This window comes from Mixophyes fleayi, chromosome 9 (assembly GCF_038048845.1).
Source record: "Mixophyes fleayi isolate aMixFle1 chromosome 9, aMixFle1.hap1, whole genome shotgun sequence".
NCBI classification, from domain to species: Eukaryota; Metazoa; Chordata; class Amphibia; order Anura; family Limnodynastidae; genus Mixophyes; species Mixophyes fleayi.
The window spans coordinates 91,029,112-91,041,475 of NC_134410.1; the positions used below are offsets into that span (position 1 = coordinate 91,029,112).

General features: G+C 47.4%; 1 protein-coding gene across 3 annotated transcripts in view; it reads left to right on the forward strand.

Moving 5' to 3' along the window:
* DRP2 (dystrophin related protein 2) overlaps positions 1-12,364 on the forward strand; it is a 280,136-nt gene that overhangs the window by 58,782 nt on the left and 208,990 nt on the right. For all 3 annotated transcript variants that reach the window (XM_075184671.1, XM_075184672.1, XM_075184673.1), the window contains exon 10: positions 2,639-2,805. In XM_075184671.1, coding sequence (XP_075040772.1) covers positions 2,639-2,805 — 167 coding nt within the window. The remainder of the gene's footprint in view (positions 1-2,638; positions 2,806-12,364) is intronic.

Sequence of the window (12,364 nt, forward strand, 5' to 3'; positions counted from 1 at the left end):
ATGCTGTAGTGTTAATTGTGCAGTCTAGTAATAGGACACATCAGTAGGCTAATGTCTCTAACCATAGCTTACACACTTAACTTACCCGCTATCTTCAAAAATGCTCCCGCAGTGCAGAACAGCTTTGGAGAAAGTCACGCACTCATGCTGACTTCCTCCACTTCAAGTTCATGCTTGCCTCTTACAGTTCGGCCCTATCCCTCTCTAAACAATCTTTCTTTAAAGCTCTCATTTCTTCCCAATCCTCCAACCCCCGTCTGCTTTTTGCCACCATCAACTCCCTCCTCTCCCCTCCCCCTCTCCCACTCCCCCCCACGCTCTCTGCTGTCGACTTTGCTACCCACTCCACCTCCAAGATTGAGTCTATACGTCCTGACATCTCCCAGCAGTCCCTTCTTACCCCACCCTCTCTATGCCCATTCTGTCCCCCTTCTCACCCTCCTCTGCTGCTGCTATCTCCTTTCTCCCCTCCCCTCCTTCTAGCTCACCCTTCTTCACTTCCTTCACTCCAGTATATGCAGATGAAGTCCATACCCTTCTCTCTTCCTCTCCCCCCTCCACTTACACACAGGACCCAATCCCCTCCCACCTCCACCGCTCCCTCTCTCTCAAAGCCTGCTCCCACCTTGCACACCTCCTCAACCTCTCCCTCTCCTCTGGAATCTTCCCCTCCTCTTTTAAACATGCTCTTGTCTCCCCCATACTCAAGAAACCGTCCCTTGATTGTGCCTCTCTCTAATTACCGCCCTATTTCGCTTCTTCCTTTTGCCTCCAAACTCCTTGAACTGGTTGTCTACAACCGTCTCACCTCCTTTCTTTCCTCTCACTCACTCCTTGACCCAATCTGGTTTTCGCCCCCTCCACTCCACTGAAACTGCCCTCACTAAGGTCACTAATGACCTTCTCCTTGCTAAATCCAATAGACACTACTCCCTTCTTATCCTTCTTGACATCTCTGCTGCCTTCAATACCGTTGACCACGCACTCCTTTTGCAAACTCTCAAATCTATAGGCCTATGTAATACTGTCCTCTCCTGGTTTTACTCTTACCTCACCAACCGCTCCTTCTCAGTCTCTACTCATGATTCTACATCACCCCCTCTTCCCCTACCTGTTGGCGTTCCTCAAGGTTCCGTTCTTGGCCTCCTGCTTTTCTCCCTCTACACCTCCTCCCTTGGTGTCCTCATACGCTCCTTTGGCCTCCAGTACCACCTCTATGCTGATGATACCCAAATTTATCTTTCATCCCCTGACCTCTCTCCTTCCCTTCTGTCTCGTGTCTCCTCCTGTCTCTCGGCCATCTCATCTTGGATGTCCCAACGCTTCCTTAAACTCAATATTTCCAAGACCGAGCTTATAGTCTTCCCCACTGCCAGGACTCTCCAACCTCCCCTCCTCTCTTTTTCTGTTAATAACACTACCCTTGTTTCTGTCCCTCAAGTCCGATGCCTTGGAGTCATCCTTGATTCCTCCCTCTCATTTAAGCATTCTGTCCCTCTCAAAATCCTGTTACTTCCACCTTCGGAATATATCTAAGATATGTCCCTTTCTCACCACGGAAGCCACGAAAACCCTTGTTCACTCGCTTGTCATCTCTCGCCTTGACTACTGTAACCTTCTTCTCTCTGGCCTACCTGATTCTCGCCTTGATCCTTTTAAGTCTATCCTCAATGCTGCTGCTCGCCTCATTTTTCTGTCCCGCAACTCTGTATCTGCACTCACCCTCCAACAGTCACTACATTGGCTCCCCATACCCTACAGAATTAAATTTAAACTCCTCACCCTCACCTTTAAAGCTCTTAGTCAATCTTCCCCTCACTACATCTCCAATCTCATCTCTACCTACACTCCTACCCGCCCCCTCCGCTCTGCCTGTGACCGCCGCCTCACTACTTCACTGATCACCTCCTCTCACTCTTGTCTTCAGGACTTTGCCCGGGCTGCTCCCCTGCTGTGGAACGATCTTCCACGTTCCATCAGGATAGCATCTACTCTCAAAGGCTTCAAGCGTGCCCTTAAGACTCATTTTTTTATTCAAGTCTATCAGTCCTCCTCCTAACTTCCTTGTCCTGGCTCTCTCCCCCAGTTAGTACCACCCTTTTTGTGTCTCTCCCTAGAGAGGGTGGTTGTAAGCTCTCATGAGCAGGGCCCTCTTGCCTTGTGTGCTCCTTTTACTGTTCCTTCACCCTCTGTACCTGTTGGCCTGCTTCGCTAGCCCTGTTTTCTTAAGCTTTGGTCTTCTTCTCACTGATTTCTGCCATCCCTTTCACTATTTGTCAGATAAAATCTGATTTGTTTTCTTTTTTAAAATCTGTAGTTATAGTTCAAGATTGCATTTCTGTAAACGATCCCTGTTTTGCATAAACTTGACCTATAGCTGTTATTATATGAGGGGTGTAGCTTGCATATATAACTATAAAGCAGCAAAATAGGTGTGCAGTGTATGCACCAAAATTATAAAAGTTCTCCTTTATTATGTTTTAAAATGGTTCTAACCTGGATTGACTCTTATGTTGGTTTATTATGATTTAAAAAGTGACAATATAGTTAGTAGTATAATACAATAATGAGATAGGCACAGTTTCATAAATCACTATCTGGATCCCAAGTGACTGTGTAGTCTTTTCGCATTTAATAGGGCAATGGAACAGCATTATTGGAGCTTTCTCAATTCCTGGAGTGGGGAAGTCTGGAGCCACAGTCTTTGGTTTGGCTCCCGGTTTTACATCGTGTGACACTGGCTGAGACGGTCAAACATCAGACCAAATGTTCCATCTGTAAACAGTGTCCAATAAAGGGCTTTAGGTCTGTATAGTAATGCCATATATGTGTACTTTAATTTAAAACAAAATGCACTAGGAACTGTGTATATTCATGTGTACATATACCACTTAAACAGTTGCGCAAGGGCCCCACCTGTCCAAATTTCAGTGAAGCTTTAAACCAGACTTCTTTATAAAGTAACCCCTTCACTGGCTTAACGAATTAGGTTTTCTACCTCTGAATCCTCTCACGTTTTGCTTTGTTCTTCTTATAGATAGGTGGCCACAACTGTATACATGAGATGTTGCCTTAGACAGCAATAAAATTATGTTTGAATCACATGCATCTATTCCCCTTTATTTTTCTTCCTATTTGGGGGCACTGCTACCTTGTACAGGAGTAGGCACTTAACTTGAATCTCTTCAAAGATCTGAAGCTCTTTCTTTTCTATATTCCCAATCCAGTGGACGATTAGTTATTATCGTAGTTCCCATGGAATAGGTGCTTTTTCTAATATGCTGCTTCAGGCAGCAAAAAAGTTATTTGTTTTATTTCATTTTATTTAATTTATTTTCTTTACTTCAACAGCAGTGCTTCACAACACCACTGAGGATGGGGCTAGTTTCAAATAGCGCAAATCTCAGTAAAAATCGTGGAGCCGTCCCAGGCAAAATAGCTGACCCAGTCCATAGCAGAGCTGAAACAGCTCACTGTACTTCTTAAATGACAACCCCCTTCCTCCAGTTAGCATTACAGGGGTGGTACCTCTTTCTCAGGAGTTTTCTACCCAGTGGTTGTCATAGTCTATGTTGAAGATACAGGAAACAGCTTGGGATAGGAGCTTGGAAAAGTCTGTTCAGAAGCTTCATAAATGCCAGTGTTCCTTCCAAATTCAGTACTATGAGAACTCTGAATCAGTTTTCCTAAAAGGAGGAAAAGATGCTCCCTGAAGGTTTCGAGGAGGAGTCCTCTAGCATACAGAGTATTAACAAACTAGTGCTTGCTGTTCAACAGGTCCTTAATATACATGACCCAGAGGAACCGGTGGTTATTGATATTTCATTATTTATTCATTTATGTCTCTTCCTTCAGGCAATTGTCAGAACTTTTTAGGTGCCCATTGAGTGTGTGTTTTAAGTGCCCATGCAGTAGACCTAGCTTAAACCTAGCAGGTTCTGAGTTATAGTCCTCTTTCCAGTGAAGATACTGAAATATGGGAGTTCTTGCCTAAGGTGGATGCACCTATTTCCCGCCTTTCAAAACTACCACAATTCCATTTCCGAACTTTGCTGAAGGACAGCACAGATATGAAATGTAATGTACTTCTAAAATCAATTTCTATAGCAACTGGGGCTGCACTCAGACCTAGCATGGCATCTGCATTTCTAAACAAAGCAGTTGATAAATTGACTGAGCAGATTTCAGAGGGCTTACAATTAAGTAGACCACAATCAGAATTGTTGTCCTTGGTAGATCATATGAGAGCAACATCTGAAATATTTGGGCGAGGTGGCCCTGGATACTGGTCTAGTTCAGTACTGAATTTTGAACATAGGAGTTTTCACCAGGCAGTACACTCTGGATCAGATCCTGATAAGCTGATTCAGAGTCTAAGTGGACTCTTTAAGTTTCTCCCTTTTGAAGGAAATTCTCTCGTTGGTCCAGATTTAGACAAAAGTATTTCTCAGGTGTTACGATTCCTAGTAAACTCAGCAAGCAGCCACAGAAGTATAATACAAATGTCTTTATTCCAGCAAAATATATAAGCAAGGGTTCAGTTCTGTCAGGCGCCGTCTCCGTGCTGTGTCCGTCGCACAGGGACGGACACCTGCTACTGCAACCGAGCACACTTCCGGGTCGGCGGTCACGTTCCGTTGCAACGGAACGCTCTCCAGTAAATCCGGCGGTGGTGTTCAGCGTCACCACCGCCACTAATTGAAAGCAGCACTATTTTAGGATCACTCTGGCACTAGGAGAGTGCCAGAGTAATAGGTCCCACCTAGCTCCAGCGTTCCTGTGTCCTCCTTCTTCTTTGTGAATAACCCGGCTTGCTGACCATTCTACTTCTGATATTCCTGTGTACCGAACCCGGCTTGCTGACCATTCTACTTCTGATATTCCTGTGTACCGAACCCGGCTTGCTGACCATTCTACTTCTGATATTCCTGTGTACTGAACCCGGCTTGTTGACTATCCTCTCCTGCACTTCTGACCCGTGACCCGGCTACTCCTAACTACGGCTTTGGTTTTTCCCTGTGGCATATCCTGATTCTCTCGTTTCTGACCCGGCCTGCCTGACAGCGCTTTCGTCTCACCGCTTCACTGGTTGCTCCCTCTGAGGACCGCGACCTGCGTGTCTCCCGCAGCTAAGACCATACTCCCTTGCGGGGGTACCTGGTGAATACCTGGAACACGTTAGACTCCGCGCCTCTTTGGTGAGTAGTGCCAAAACCAGTAAGCAAATACTAAAGTTGTGACAGTTTACTCTGGCCATGAGGTCAGATGGAACAGGTGAACCCACAGCTCGGGATCTGCTCATCCACCTGGGCCGCCGAGTGGAACAGCAAGAAGCTGATCAGGGCCGTTTACTTCAGTGTGTCCAAGGGATACTGTCTCGTCTAGACTCCTTACAGGCGGTCCAACCACCTCCGGTGGAACCTCCCGCTGCTCCATCTTTGGCCGCAGTTGCTCCAGGTGGCTCGCAAGGTCTTTGACGAACCAGGTCGGATCTCCTCAGCTGCTTCTGGTGTATTAAATCTTCGACAAGGTTCTATGTCAGTTGGTCAGTATGCAGTACAGTTCCGTAAGCTTGCGTCGGAGCTGCAATGGAACAACGAGGCTCTCATTGCTACCTTTTGGCAGGGCCTTACGGACCGAATTAAGGATGAGCTGGTCACCAGGGAACTTCCCTCTGACTTGGATACCCTCATTTCCCTGTGTATCCGGATTCACCTACGTTTTAGGGAAAGAACATCGGAGAGATCTCTCTCAAGACGCCCTACCCGCTTGGCACCTACCTTTCAAAATCCTATTTCGGCTACAGAGGAACCGATGCAGCTGGGTCGCTCAAAATTGACGCCTGAGGAGCGTGAGAGACGATAGAAACAGAGACTGTGTCTATATTGCGGAGAGCCCGGGCATGTACTAAACCTCTGTCCTAAAAGACCGGGAAACGCTCCCTCCTAAACGGTAAGAGGGAGGCTGCCTTAGGAGTAGCTGTTTCCACTCCCTACTCAACTTCTAACCCTGAGTTCCTTATGCCTGTTCTACTGGGCAGTTCTAAGGGACCCCAGCAGATCCTAGCCTTCGTGGACTCTGGTGCGGCCGGGAATTTCATCTTGGCCTCTCTTGCCTCACAGCTTTAGTTACCCATTTTTGCTCTTCCACAGACGTTAACACTAACCGCTGTAGACGGTTATCGTGTCAGCAACAGCACCATTTCCAGCATCACTAGTGCGGTTCAATTGCAGATTGGAGCCTTGCATCAAGAGTGGATTCAATTCCTAGTGTTACCTCAATCCATCAATCCTTTAATTTTGGGTCTCCCCTGGCTCCAGAACCACTCCCCACTTTTTGACTGGGCTCGTGCCGAAGTTATCTCCTGGGTCTGCAGGGCCATAACCGGTGTATTTTTTCTCCTCGCTCCAACGTTTGCCTTACTCAAACCAATTCGGAGACATCCACATTACCCTCGATCTATCTAACCTTTAAGTAGGTCTTTTCCAAGCAAAAATCTGAGATTCTTCCACCTCATCGCCCTTGGGACTGTCCGATTGATTGATTTACCGGGAAAACAGATTCCTCGTGGTAGGACTTATCTCCTGTCTCTGCCAGAAACCCAGGCCATGTCTCAATATATCTCTGAAAACCTAGCCCGAGGATTTATCAGAAAATCTTCCTCTCCGGCCGGAGCAGGGTTCTTTTTCGTCAAGAAAAAAGACGGATCTCTACGCCCCTGCATTGATTATAGGCAACTAAATAAAATTACCATTAAAAATCGTTACCCCCTGCCCGTTATTATGGATCTTTTTGACAGAATCAGCGGAGCCCGAGTCTTCACCAAATTGGATCTCTGAGGGGCATATAACTTAGTACGAATTCGCCAAGGGGATGAGTGGAAGACAGCGTTCAACACGCAGGACGGACATTTAGAATATCTAGTTATGCCCTTTGGGCTTAGTAACGCTGTCTTTCAGTCCTTTGTAAATGAGATTTTTCAAGACCTATTATATCATTCTGTAGTTGTCTATCTGGACCACATCCTGATTTTCTACCGAGATATTTCCTCCCATCGTCTTCATGTCAAAGAAGTTTTATCTCGACTACGAGCTAATCGACTCTTCTGCAAATTAGAGAAGTGTATCTTCAAAGTTGAACAACTCCCTTTTCTAGGGTACATTGTTTCAGGATCAGGACTACACATGGATCATAAGAAGGTTTCTGTGATTAAAAGTTGGCCTCTTCCTCAAGGCACCAAGGCCATTCAAAGATTTGTTGGGTTCGCCAACTATTACAGACCGTTTGTTAAGGGGTTCTCCTCAATCATAGCCCCAATAACCGCTCTGACCCGGAAATCATCCAATCCCAGAGAATGGTCTACCGATGCCTTGAAGGCGTTTGATTCCCTAAAACAAGCCTTCTCGTCTGCACCAGTTCTTTCTCAACCGAATCAATTAGAACCCTTTTTTCTAGACGTTGATGCGTCTGCAATAGGTATTGGAGCTGTGCTCTTCCAAAGATCCGAACTTGGTACTCATTTTCCCTGCGGATTTTTCTCGAAAAGATTCTTGCCGCATGAGAAAAATTATGGTATTGGCGACAAAGAGTTGCTTGCTATCAAGGCCGCTTTGGAGGAGTGGCAACATCTCTTAGAAGGATCCCGTCATCCAGTAACAGTTTTAACTGACCATAAGAACCTGCTTTATATCAGTGAAGCTCGGTGCCTCAACCCACACCAAGCTCGATGGGCATCATTCTTTGCACGTTTTGATATTATTTTAACTTACCATCCTGGGTCCAAGAACATCCGAGTGGACGCCTTGTCTCGATCTTTTGATAACACTGATCTCTGCACATCTCTGAAGCCACTGCCAATCCTAACACTTACCAAAGTTATCGCCCTTACCAGAACCTCCCCCAAAACACCTCCTAGGGGTTGCTCTTTCTTGGAACCTAAGCTACGTGTCAAAGCTCTACGGTGGGCACATTCTTCCAAGCTGGCAGGACACGCCGGGGTGAAGAAAACCTATGAATTTCTTAGTCAAAAATATTGGTGGCCAGCCCTGCATGCTGACGTACGGAAATTTGTGGCCTCATGTGCCACGTGTGCTCATTGTAAAAACCCCAGATTGGCTCCACCAGGTCTTCTTCAACCACTTCCTACTCCAGATATTCCTTGGCAAAGTATATCCATGGATTTCATCACTGACCTTCCTCCCAATAATGGGTTTACTGTCACTTGGGTTCTCGTTGACAGATTTTCGAAAATGGCCCACTTCGTACCCTTACCTGCTCTACCGTCTGCCTCTCAGTTGGCCCTTATCTTTATTAAGTAGATACTCAGAATCCATGGTTGTCCTCGTGAAATCAATTTAGATCGTGGAGTGCAGTTCGTTTCTCAATTCTGGAGAGCTTTTTGTAAGATTCTTGGTTCTGACCTCAAGTACTCGTCCGGCTATCACCCACAAACCAATGGCCAGACTGAATGGGTCAACCAGGACCTCAAAGTATTTCTACGATGTTTCTCTGCAGACAACCAAACAGAATGGGCTAATCTCCTACCTTGGGCAGAATTTTCTCACAACTTTCATAATCACAAGTCTTCTGGTGCCTCTCCATTTTTTGTCGTTTATGGAACCCAACCCACCCTCCCAGATTTCTCCGGTCAGGTTTCCTCGCCAGTTCCAGCCGTGGAGGATTTAATGCGGAACTTTTCTCAGATTTGGTCAACTACTAAAACCAAACTCCAGGAGACTTCTTTACGCTATAAACAAGCGGCTGACCGTCATCAGAAACGTATTCCTCTATTACACGTTCACGACAAAGTATGGTTGTCTACACGCAATCTCAAGTTAAGAGTTCCTTCTCAGAAATTGGCTCTTTGTTATATTGGACCTTTCCCTATAACACATGTTATCAACCCGGTTACCTACAGACTTCGGTTACCTTCCTCCCTGAAAATCCATAATGTGTTTCACGTCTCTCTTCTGAAACCACTTATACTCAATAAGTTTCATCACTTGCCTCATCATCCAGCTCCTGTACGGACTACCAATGGTGAGGAATTTGAAGTAAGCCGCATCCTGGACTCCCGTGTCCTCCACGGACGACATCAATTCTTAGTCCATTGGAAGGGCTTCGGTCCAGAAGAGAGATCATGGGTGGCTAAAGAGGATCTTCACGCCCCATGGCTATTGAAACAGTTATTGGACCAAAGATCTATCCAACAAAGTAGAGGAGGGGGTACTGTCAGGCCCCGTCCCCGTGCTGTGTCCGTCGCACAGGGACGGACGCTTGCTACTTCCGGGTCGGCGGTCACGTTCCATTGCTAGGCAACGGAACGCTCTCCAGTAAATCCGGCGGTGGTGTTCAGCGTCACCAGCTCCGCTAATTGAAGGCAGCACTATTTTAGGATCACTCTGGCACTAGGAGAGTACCAGAGTAATAGGTCCCACCTAGCTCCAGCGTTCCTGTGTCCTCCTTCTTCTCTGTGAATAACCCAGCTTGCTGACCATTCTACTTTTGATATTCCTGTGTACCGAGCCCGGCTTGCTGACCATTCTACTTCTGATATTCCTGTGTACCGAACCCGGCTTGCTGATCATTCTACTTCTGATATTCCTGTGTACTGAACCCGGCTTGTTGACTATCCTCTCCTGCACTTCTGACCCCTGACCCGGCAACTCCTAACTACGGCTTTGGATTTTCCCTGTGGCATATCCTGATTCTCTCGTTTCTGACCCGGCCTGCCTGACAGCGCTTTCGTCTCACCGCTTCACTGGTTGCTCCCTCTGAGGACCGCGACCTGCGTGTCTCCCGCAGCTAAGACCATACTCCCTTGCGGGGGTACCTGGTGAATACCTGGAACACGTTAGACTCCGCGCCTCTTTGGTGAGTAGTGCCAAAACCAGTTAGCAAATACTAAAGTTGTGACAAGTTCAATGAACATGCAGGTTTTCATAAACAGGTATAACTCCCAACATAAACATGAACAGGTGTGGCAGGAAGGTACACAGAAATAACAGGTTCCACGGAATGCTAATGTAGTTTGAATGCAGGGATAAGAATGGTGAGTTACCCAGTTCCAGGATGCAAAAGTCTGTCCAGGAAGCAAACAGAGTCCAGGCAAAGTAACTGACACAAGCATATAATCAAGGTCCAGAAGTCAGGCCAAAAGGTCAGGGCAACAGGCAAAACAGCGTGGTCCAAGGTACAGGCAAATGATTCGGGGTCTCAGGCAAGCAGGCAAGGTCCAAAGTACAGGCAAATGATTCGGGGTCTCAGGCAAGCAGGCAAGGTCCAAGGTACAGGCAGGGGTCATACACAGAAGTTCGGTCCAGCAGGTATAAATTAAATAACACAGGAGCAGGTTAGCAGCAGCCAGGAACAAACGGGATGAACTGCACAGAGCACAGCTTGAGGCAGGTATTTAAAGCAGTGTGACAGGTGCAGTTCTAATTTGGCCTCAGGCAAGAAGATTAACTCCTTCAGGCATGCTGAAGAGTTTAGGAACAGAACAGCAGCACCTCTGGTGGTATAAGGTACTGCTGCTAAATACAAAACACAGGAAGAGTTGTAACATAGCCCCCCCTTTAAGGAGCAGATTCCAGACGCTTCATACAAGCTCCCTTCAGGTCTTCCTCCTTTTCTTTTTTTTCTTTTTATGGGATCTCCTGAAGATCCAATTGGGCTCTTCTCCAAAGGAGTACAGAGAAGACCCAATTCCTCAAAAGCAAAAGAAGAATTGGCAAGTTCGTCCACTAAGTCTCTTGTTTCTTCAACAAATTCACTTTCAGAGTCTGAGTCCCAGCCAAGGGTCGGAATAGGACCTTTTATTCTATTAGAAGATGGTGATATGCCCAAAAAGCCAGTCACCAAGGTTGATGCTTGTGGAGACTGAGGTGGCATAGAGAGACCCTGTTCAGGTGACTTGACTGGAGATGAAAGATATTTATGACAGACTGCATTTATAAAGTCCATGGTGTTGTGGGTAATGGGATCATCAGATTTAAGAAGGGAAAAAGCCCAAGTCTGCGGCTCCCCTCTGAAATTCATGATAATCGTAACAACTTGGTTAAATTGGTCAGAAAAATATCCTGGAAATTCTTAAAAATTGCTTTATACAAACTTGAAGGACTAAAGCAAATTGTTTCAGGTCTCCGTCAAAGAAGACTGGAGGAGGGTCTGAAGATTCAGAAGAAGCCTTTGGGCGTTCAGGCTCAATAGCAGACTCTGAAGATTTCCCAGCTTGTGCAGCAGTCTTTGGAGAGTCCCCGGCTGGGACGGCAAGTTGGGCACACTTGATGGGAAGCCTGGACTGGGCACAGCACACCGACTGGATAGCACTGTGAGGTGCCTCAGAGCAGACGGCACTGTGAGATGCCTCCGAGCAGACAGCACTGTGAGATGCGTCCGAGCAGACAGCACTGTGAGATGCCTCCGAGCAGACAGCACTGTGAGATGCCTCAGAGCAGACAGCACCAAGTGGTAACTCAGGCTGAACCGCATGAACAGGCAACTCGGGCTGAATCGCATGAACAGGCAATTCGGGCTGAACCGCATGAACAGGCAACTCGGGCTGAACCGCATGAACAGGCAACTCGGGCTGAACCGCATGGACAGGCAACTCGGGCCGAACCGCATGGACAGGCAACTCGGGCCGAACCGCATGGACAGGCAACTCGGGCCGAACCGCATGGACAGGCAACTCGGGCCGAACCGCATGGACAGGCAACTCGGGCCGAACCGCATGGACAGGCAACTCGGGCCGAACCGCATGGACAGGCAACTCGGGCCGAACCGCATGGACAGGCAACTCGGGCCGAACCGCATGGACAGGCAACTCGGGCCGAACCGCATGGACAGGCAACTCGGGCCGAACCGCATGGACAGGCAACTCGGGCCGAACCGCCTGGACAGGCAACTCGGGCCGAACCGCATGGACAGGCAACTCTGGAGCGGAATGTAAGGGCAGCGCCCCCTCTGGAGCAGACTGGAAGGGCAGCGCCCCCTCTGGAGCAGACTGTAAGGGCAGCGCCCCCTCTGGAGCAGACTGTAAGGGCAGCGCCCCCTCTGGAGCAGACTGTAAGGGCAGCGCCCCCTCTGGAGCTGAAGACTCGGGAGTAGAGGCAGCGGCTGAAGACTCTGGAGTATAATACAAATGTCTTTATTTCAGCAAAATATATAAGCAAGGGTTCAGTTCAATGAACATGCAGGTTTTCATAAACAGGTATAACTCCCAACATAAACATGAACAGGTGTGGCAGGAAGGTACACAGAAATAACAGGTTCCACAGAATGCTAATGTAGTTTGAATGCAGGGATAAGAATGTTGAGTTACCCAGTTCCAGGATGCAAAAGTCTGTCCAGGAAGCAAACAGAG